We start from the raw sequence: 9,077 nt of genomic DNA on the forward strand, positions 1-9,077 counted from the left end.
GACTGCTGACGTTCCCTCCAGATTTTTAGGGAGCAGATGAATCACTACTGCGCCCTGTTAGTTGATTGGTCAGCCTGTGGCCAGAGAACTCAGAGGGGTGGAGGCATTGATTCACCAGAGAAAATGGTTCTGCTACATCACCCCCTGCTTAGGCGGGAAGCCGATAGAGAAGAAAAGAAATGGTACAGTTATTTTACAATTTTTTGTGAAAAAAATGTTCTTGCTTTTCCGTGAAAAGCTGGTTTTCCTGAAGAAGAAAAATGTTATTTCTTTGAAGAAAAAAAAAAATGTCTTTCTTGTAAAAAGTTCTGTTTTTTTTTTCGTTTTTTTTTTTTTTCATCCAAGCAGAAATTGGACAAAAGCATTTTATATGTACAGAGTCTTACATAATTTCTTTGGTCAATGTACTCTACGACCACTACATGTAATGGTTATATAATTGTCTTTGGGTGGAGTACTCACTTCAGGTGTATGTGTATTTTGATGCTGTGTGTAAGTAGAGGGAATGTGTGGCTCGTGTGTTTTTGTGTCAAGAAAACCTTTTTTTACTCATCAATAGAGAAAATTTCTCTTTTACCACTGATATCTAGAGTGAAAAGTTTATCAGTACGTGAAAGCACGCGATAAGGGCCAGTATAAGGTGAAGTTAGAGGGGCTTTCACGGCATCCTTTCTGAGAAAAACGTGAGTCCAAGATGAAATGTCCTTTGGGACCGATGATCTTATGGTCTGTTCCCTAGTGTGCATCGGTGGGAGCTTACTAAAATAAGCTTGCAGTCTATCGACATACAGAGCTGAATCGGTTGTTGTTAACTCTATCGGGCTCAGCATTTGGCCTGGCAACGATAGAGGTACTCTATAGACAAGTTCAGATGGAGAGTATCCCAGGTCCTCCTTGATCAATGCACAACAGCCAAGAAGGATTGTTGTGAGTTTAGAGCGCTAGTGCGCATGCGCACCAGATGTTTACAAATAGAACGAAATTGGCGCCTTTTTCCAGCTTAGTCGTTCGTTACCGACCATGTTGTTGTACCTACTGAATTTTATGTTGAATAAAACCTTTCTAATATCTTAAAAGGTCTTTATTTTTCATTACAATTTATTCAACATAAAATTAAAAATTAACAGCAACAATGGATGCTATACTGAGACCTGGTAAATTCGAAGGATCGTCAGATACAACCGCTGACGAATGGAATCATTGTTATCGTACCCTCATCAACTGCATCGACTCTCTCACAGTCGCTCATCCTCAAAATCCTCCGAATAAGTTAAGTATTCTGATTAATTTCATCTCACCGAAGGTCTATTCTCTTATATCTCACTGTTCAACATTCGAGAGGGCTATTAGCATCCTTCAAGCAACCTATGTAAAACCGGTAAATTCTGTGTTTGCTCGTCACCTTCTCGCCACTAGGAAACAAAATCAAGGTGAATCTATTGATCAGTTTCTCCTAAAACTAAAGAATCTTTCTAAGGATTGTAAATTTGAAGATGTTACTGCCTCTCAACATACGGAGCTAGCGATGCGTGACGCATTTATCACAGGTTTCACTTCCTCAACTATTAGGTAGAGATTACTTGAAAGTTTTGAAATTAACCTAGATCATGCCGTAGCAACTGCACGAAGTCTAGAAATGGCCCAACATAATGCAGCAGCTTATGACACATCAATTGTAGCAAAGGCATCTATTCATGCAGATGAATCTTAAAATAACTCTAGTTTGGAACTAACTAATGAATGTGCTGCTGTTTCCAGAAATAATCAGGCGACTCACTTCGCCAGATGCCAATTCTGTTGACGAGGAAATCATTCTCGAAATATTTGCCCAGCTCGGAATGCTGACTGCCTTAAATGCGGAAAGAGGGGCCACTTCTCTAAAGTCTGCCGATCTAAAATAAAACAAACAACTTATAATACCAGGACTAGTTCTGCATATATTGCCCTCACTGCATCATCCCAATGCACTCCATGCACACAATATTCTGTAGTAAATGCAACAATTAATAGTACCTGTTTGAAAGCTATGGTAGACAGTGGAAGCACTCATAACTTTATACGAATGAACATCGTGAGATCACTCGGCCTTAGTATATTACCTTCTAATGATACGATAAGCATGGCTTCCTCGAATCTCACGAACAAAACCTTAGGACACTGTGTTGCGTCCATCGCTGTTAATGGACAAATTTACACTAATATGCGTCTATCTATCCTTCCCAACTTGTGTGCTCCAATTATACTAGGACAAGAGTTCATGCCATTGCATAACCGGGTGGAATTCCGTTATAATGGAAAGATACCATCTTTACAGATTTGTAACGTCACTCAGATGAAAATCGAGCCACCGTCTCTTTTTGCTAATTTAGCAAAGAATTGTAAACCCATCGCAACAAAAAGCAGAAACTACTCAGCATCGGACTGCAAATTTATCCGGAATGAGATACAAAAATTATTAAAAGAAGGTATCATAATCAAATTGAATTCCCCATGGAGAGCCCAAGTACTAGTAACTAGAAATGAAAGACATAAGCGTCGCATGGTCGTTAACTATTCTGCAACTATAAATCGGTTTACACTTTTGGATGCTTTTCCACTTCCCAAAATTTCGGATATCATACGCCAACTATCACAGTACAAAATTTTCAATAAGTTGGACCTGAAGTCTGCATATTATCAATGCCCTATACGTAGAGACGAGAGAATTTACACAGCATTTGAAGCTGACGGAGGACTATACGAATTTTCTAGGTTACCTTTTGGGCTAACGAACTCAGTAGCTGTGTTTCAACGTATTATGCATAATCTGATTCAAGAACATGAACTCCAAGGTACATTTGCCTACATTGATGACATTGTCATTGGAGGAAAAACTAATAAAGAATTAAACGAAAATATGGAAGTTTTTAGAAAGGTTATTAACCATCTTAACTTGCAACTAAACCCTGTAAAATGTGAATATGGTATAACCAAACTAAAGTTTCTAGGGCACTTATTGGAAAATGGAACAATCAGTCCTGATCCAGACAGACTTACACCACTAAAAGAATTACCGATTCCGAACTGCAGTAAGTCACTCAGGCGGGCTCTAGGTCTCTTCTCATACTATTCACCATGGATAGAGAATTTCTCAGATCGGATTTCACCTTTATTAAACATTACGTCCTTTCCTATCACTGAGAAACTCAAAAATCAATTTCAAGCCATGAAAGATGAAATTTGCAAGGCTTCGGTTGCAGCCATTGAGGATGAAGTTCCTTTTACGATAGAAACTGATGCATCTGCGACAGCATTAGCAGCCTGCCTTTCCCAGAATGGACGTCCAGTAGCATATTTTTCCAGAACCCTAACACAGTCAGAGCGTCGACATTCAGCAGTGGAACGTGAATCGGCAGCCATTGTAGAATCTGTGCGTAAATGGCGTGACCTCTTACTCGGTCGACACTTTACCATTATTACTGACCAACAGGCTGCATCATTTATGTTCAACACGCAGACACCAAATCGTATTAAAAACGATAAGCTGCTTCGATGGAGACTTGAACTTTCAAACTATTCTTATGAGATAGTATATAGACCAGGTTCTCTTAATAACTCTACAGATACCCTTTCTCGATCATGCTCTGCTTCGCGCTCATTATCACTAAAGGACCTGCACGCAGCACTTTGTCATCCTGAAGTAGCGAGACTCTATCACTTTGTGAGGCAGAAGAATCTACCATTCTCCATGGAAGATGCTAAGCGCACCTGCGCTGAATGTCAAATATGTGCTGAACTAAAACCAAGGTTCTTCAAACCTCCATCAGGTCGATTAATCCATTCCCGATCCCCCTTTGAACGTCTTTCAATAGGTTTCATGGGACCGAAACCATCTACGAATTGTCACGCTGTGTTTGCTCGTGTCGTGTGGTTGGTTAATAGAGAGAAACGAAAAGATGCGTTTTGTTAGTTTTAAACATAAAACATGGAGGCCTTTATTTCCAGTGCGCATGCGTGGTTGTTACAAAACAAGGATTGTCATGAAACGAAATGATAACGTTGTTACAAAACTAGGATTGTAACGAAACGAAACGATAACATCATTACATCCCCCCTTTACCAATATGAAGATTATGATATTGAGCATATTCAATATATGATAAAAGGTAAGGGCTAATTCAGGGTAGACTGCCTGAATAGCTACAGCGAAACAGGGGATTATTCTGCCCCATGAATTGCTTGCTATACTTCTCTAGAAAATGTTCACAAGTTCATTTTTGATGGTGGTTGTTTTCTATTTTTGTTGCGATTGGGGATTGGATTCGTCTACCCATGAGTAGCTGTGCGGGGCTGGGTATGGCGTTTGAGATAGGTGTGCAGCGCCAGTGCAATAATGCAATTTCGGGTGTTGTCCTAGATTGCTTGGCCTTTTTGAGGATGGTCTTGATGGTCCTTATCTGGCGCTCTATGAAACCATTTCCCTGTGGTCTTCGAGGTGAGGTGGTCTGATGGTTGAAACCCCATTCTGTGGCAAATTCGTGGTAAAGGGCGCTTGAGAAGTGCGGCCCGTTGTCACTAACCACTTTTGACGGTATGCCAAACTCCGCAAAGGTTTGTTGCGTTATTTTTATGACAACACTGCTTGGTGAGTGGGCAGGTAACTGTTTGATAACAGGGTACTTGGAGTAGTAGTCTGCTATGATCAGCGATTGATGTCCATGGAGCTCGAAAAGGTCTGTTCCAACTACGTCCCATGGCTTTGTCGGAATGTCGTGCTGCAGAAAAGGCTCTGACATTTGTGATGGCTGATGTTGTTGACAGATGCTACATGAGCTTGTGAATTGTTCGATGTCTCTGTTTATATTTTTCTAATAGACAGTGTCTTTGGCTAGGAGTTTGGTTTTCTCCTGTCCTAAGTGAGCGGTGTGGAGTTGCTTTAGGATATCTTCTTGGAGGGTCTGAGTAATGACAATTTGTTGTCCTTTAAGGATAAGGCCGTCATCAATTGATAGCTGATCTCTTAGGCTCCAGAATTCTCTGATATCGGTAGGCAGTTGCTTGATTGTCTCAGGACATCCCATGACAATGGTATCTCTTAGCTGGTTAAGCAGAGGGTCAGCTGTTGTGCAGTCTCTCAGTTTTTCAATGCGGTCAGCAGAGAAACGAATGGTGTCAACTCGAACATCCAGATCGATAGGGTCCGAATTACCAGGTGATGGCAGGCGTGATAACCCATCAGCCAATATGTTTTCGGATCCCTTGTTGTAGGATAATCTGAAATTATATCCCTGTAGCTGGATGAGCATTCATTGTAGGCGAGCTGGAGCTAAGGTGAGAGGTTTGTCAATGATCATGACAAGAGGTTTGTGTCAGTGACAATTTGGAAACCATGACCGTATAAATATGTGTGGAATCTATGTGTGCCAAACACGATTGCCAGTAGTTCCCGCTCGATACATGCGTATCGTTGTTCTGTCTGTCAGACTCTTGCTTGCGTATAAGACAGGCATTAAATTGCCAGCTGAGTCTGGTTGTAAAAGCGCTGCTCCTATTCCATGAAGACTTGCGTCACAGTGTAAGTAGATTGGGCGCTTGGGGTCAAAGTAGTGAAGCAGGGACGTTTCAGACACTGCACTCTTCAGGTTTTTGAAAACCGTCTGGTGGTGTGGCTCCCATTGGAATTCTGACTCTTTGTGAAGTGCAGTTCTGTTTTATTGCGTGGTTCTGGCATTTCCTGTAGGTCTCGTACCTTTGCTGGGTCAGGTTTCATTCCAGAATGGGTGTATATATTTCCGAAGAAGGAGATTTCCTGGCGTTTTATCTCGCATTTCTTGGAATTCATTGTGAGGCCCTCTTGTGTGGCGACTTCCATGAGGTGCCTTAGGTTGTTGTCATGTTCACGTTCTGTTGAGCCATATACAACAATATCATCCGCTATACCGCATGCTCCTGTGCACTTCTCAAGTATTCTGTCCATCTCGAGCTGGTAGATGTCTTGGCTCACTTTTAAACCAAATGGAAGTCGTTGGAAGCAGTACCTTCCAAATGGTGTTTGAAAAGTGGTCAGGATCTGGCTTTCCTGGTCAAGCTTTATAGACCAGTATCCTGCCTTAGCATCCAGTTTTGAGAAGTATTTTGCACCTGCAAACCGGTGATTGAGTTCCTCAACTGTTGGGATTTGATGATACGGCCGCATCAGGGCTTTGTTTAGTGCCCTTGGGTCTAAGCAGACCCTTATTGTGTTGTCGCGTTTGGTTACATATGTAAGGGAGCTTACCCAGTCAGTTGGCTCCTCAATACGACGAATGACATTCTGTGACTCCATCTTGTCTAGTTCATCCTTGATCTTCTCCCGCATGGCTATTGGCGTTCTTCTTGGTGCGTCTATGTGGCATGGAGTGTTAGGGTTGACAGTGAGCTTGTGTGTTTTCTTGAACTCGCCAATGCGGTCGAATCTGTCGGGGTATAAACGCATCAGATCATCTATGCTGTTGATAGGTTGTTGCTAAACGGATATGGCACAGTTCATTGTCACAACGTTGAAGGCTACAGATGTCGGCAGGCCCAGTATAGCTGGTCCTGGAGTGTTGACCACATAAAATTGAGTGTTGAACCATGAAGAGTCCTTGTATTTGCACCTGATGTTTGTGGTGCCATGGCATTTTATTTCAGTGTTGTTGTATGCTGTCAGTACGCATTTCATTGGGTTTAGTGATCCAGGTATTGGGTTTCCGTCTTCGTTTATGGCGGAGGGGCACATACTGCGGAATATGCGTAAAGGTAGTGTGTTTGCCTGTGCACCTGTGTCTATCTTCAGTTTGAGGCTGTGCGTACCTGGGTGGTCTGTCAATATAACGTTGATATTGACAAACGCTTCATTTTGTGTTGTTTTTTGTTTGTGCAGTGGATGTTCACTGTTAATAGTGCTGAATGTGAGGTGCTCCATCGCCGCATGTAGTTTTGTTGTGGCTCGGTCGTCATGTTCAGCAACACTGTCGACTTTTCGGCTGGTTCCATGTTGTCTGTGCCTTGGCTGGCTGCGGCTTTTGTGCCAGGGTTTTTCTTGTTTTCTGGGTCTGAGTCTCGCTGAGAAGCACAATTTGGCCCAATGGCCCATTTTCTCGCAGGAGCTGCATATGTCGTTCTTGGCAGGGCAATGCTCCTTGCCAAAACGGTGGTCCCGTCCACAATTTTTACACAAGTTGCTGGTATTTCTGTTGCCTTCCTGGCGTTCGCGACCACCGCGATTTATGGTGTCTATCTGTGACAGGCCATGTAGTTGGTGTATTTTGTTTATATACACGGCTGAAGCCTCATATGTGCGTGCTAATTTCACAGCCTCTTCTATTGTGTAGCCCTTCGGCTTGTTCAACAGTTCTTTTTGTAAGTCCGGTATGGGCGTGTTGGCTATTAGTATTTCTACTAAACGTTCGTTCATTTCATGGGCTGTGAAATCGCATTTCTTCGCCTGTAAGCGACACCTGTTTGGAAATATGTCTGTCGTCTCGGTAGGTTTTTGTTGGTATCTACTGAGTTCGAGCCTACATATACGGTGGTTGGTTGCCGGTTCTAGCTGCTCCAAAAATGCATTGAAAATTTTGTTGGCATCTCTCCGGTCTTCGTTTGACATAGACCAACTGTTGTATCTACGAATTCCTTCCTCGCCAGTTGCGAGTAGAATGATAGGCACTTTCGCTTCTTCTTTAGTTCCCTTCGCTGTGAAATAAAGTTCCAAACGTTGTTGGAATATCTTGAATGACTCTGCAGTGTTAGGCGAGTCCCAGTCGAGAATGGGAACTGGTATCAATATATTAGCCATAGTAGTAGTAGTGTTGTTGCGAGCTTCAACGAGCGTGTGTGTGTGTGTGTTTTACGAAGTTTTGGTTCGAAAAGAAAAGAGAAAAAAAAAAAAATATAATGTCTTACTTTTATCGTTGTTTTATTTTATTTTTCCCTTTATCTCGCCACTGTCACCATGTCACGCTGTGTTTGCTCGTGTTGTGTGGTTGGTTAATAGAGAGAAACGAAAAGATGCGTTTTGTTAGTTTTAGACATAAAACATGGAGGCCTTTATTTCCAGTGCGCATGCGTGGTTGTTACAAAACAAGGATTGTCATGAAACGAAATGATAACGTTGTTACAAAACTAGGATTGTAACGAAACGAAACGATAACATCGTTACACGAATAATCTCAAATACCTACTCGTTATTGTAGATGAATATTCATGCTATCCTTTTGTCTATCCATGTCAGGACATATCAACAAAAACTGTTATAAATTGTCTCCAGAATTTATTTACCTTTTTTGGCTGCCCAGATTCCATCCACAGTGATCGAGGAAGTCAGTTTATTTCATGTGAACTAAAAGAGTTTCTCTGGCAACATGGAGTTGTGATTACCCACTCAACTCCATACCATCCAATCGGCAATGGACAATGCGAGAGAGTAAATGGCACAATCTGGAAAATGATCAAATTTGCACTCAAAACCAGGCGTCACTGGCATGAAGTACTCGACATAGCTTTGCACTCTATTCGATCGCTACTTTGCACAGCAACTAACTCAACCCCACACGAGAGAATGTTTAACTTTTCCAGAAGGTTGGGCACCGGATATACCTTACCCGAGTGGCTGCAAGGAGGACCGGCCCTCCTTAGGAAGTTTGTCCGCCAACACAAGTCAGATCCCCTAGTGGAACCAGTAGATATAATATCTGCAACTCCCAACTTTGCCAGAATTCGTTTCCCTGACGGCCGTCAGTCAACAGTCTCAACAGAAGACCTAGCCCCCACTCCTGTCACTGACCCCTCCTCTACAAACTTGGAATCTCCTGTCTCCCCTAATCATGGTACATCACCAGATTCTACTACTCCATCAAACATCCGCGAACCAGAGTTGATTGATCAACAGGAGACCCCAAAGAATAATACCTCACCAAATGGAGAGTCTTTCTCTTCAGTCGACAAAACAAAGTGTTTAGAAATAGAAGAGCAGCAGCAACAGTCTGACTCGAAGAAGGGCGTTTTCAAATTTCTTCCAGAAGCTACAAAAAGGGGAAGGAAGATCACCTGCAACCCGAAATATAAATAAAATGTGG

The 9,077-nt window shown here is 42.2% G+C and overlaps 1 protein-coding gene across 1 annotated transcript; it reads right to left on the minus strand.

The window, feature by feature from the left end:
- Positions 1 to 4,847: 4,847 nt before the first annotated feature.
- LOC145247210 (uncharacterized) lies at positions 4,848 to 5,285 on the minus strand. Its single transcript, XM_080108839.1, has one exon. It carries the CDS (start codon positions 5,283 to 5,285, stop codon positions 4,848 to 4,850), a length of 438 nt encoding a protein of 145 aa, XP_079964965.1.
- Between the last annotated feature and the right edge of the window lie 3,792 nt (positions 5,286 to 9,077).

This window comes from Euprymna scolopes, chromosome 25 (genome assembly GCF_053919585.1).
Source record: "Euprymna scolopes isolate OS-2025 chromosome 25, ASM5391958v1, whole genome shotgun sequence".
NCBI lineage: Eukaryota > Metazoa > Mollusca > Cephalopoda > Sepiida > Sepiolidae > Euprymna > Euprymna scolopes.

What these genes read in the sequence shown, in the direction of transcription:
- LOC145247210 (XM_080108839.1), bottom strand. Translation starts at nt 5,285, where the DNA reads ATGCTCATCCAGCTACAGGGATATAATTTCAGATTATCCTACAACAAG.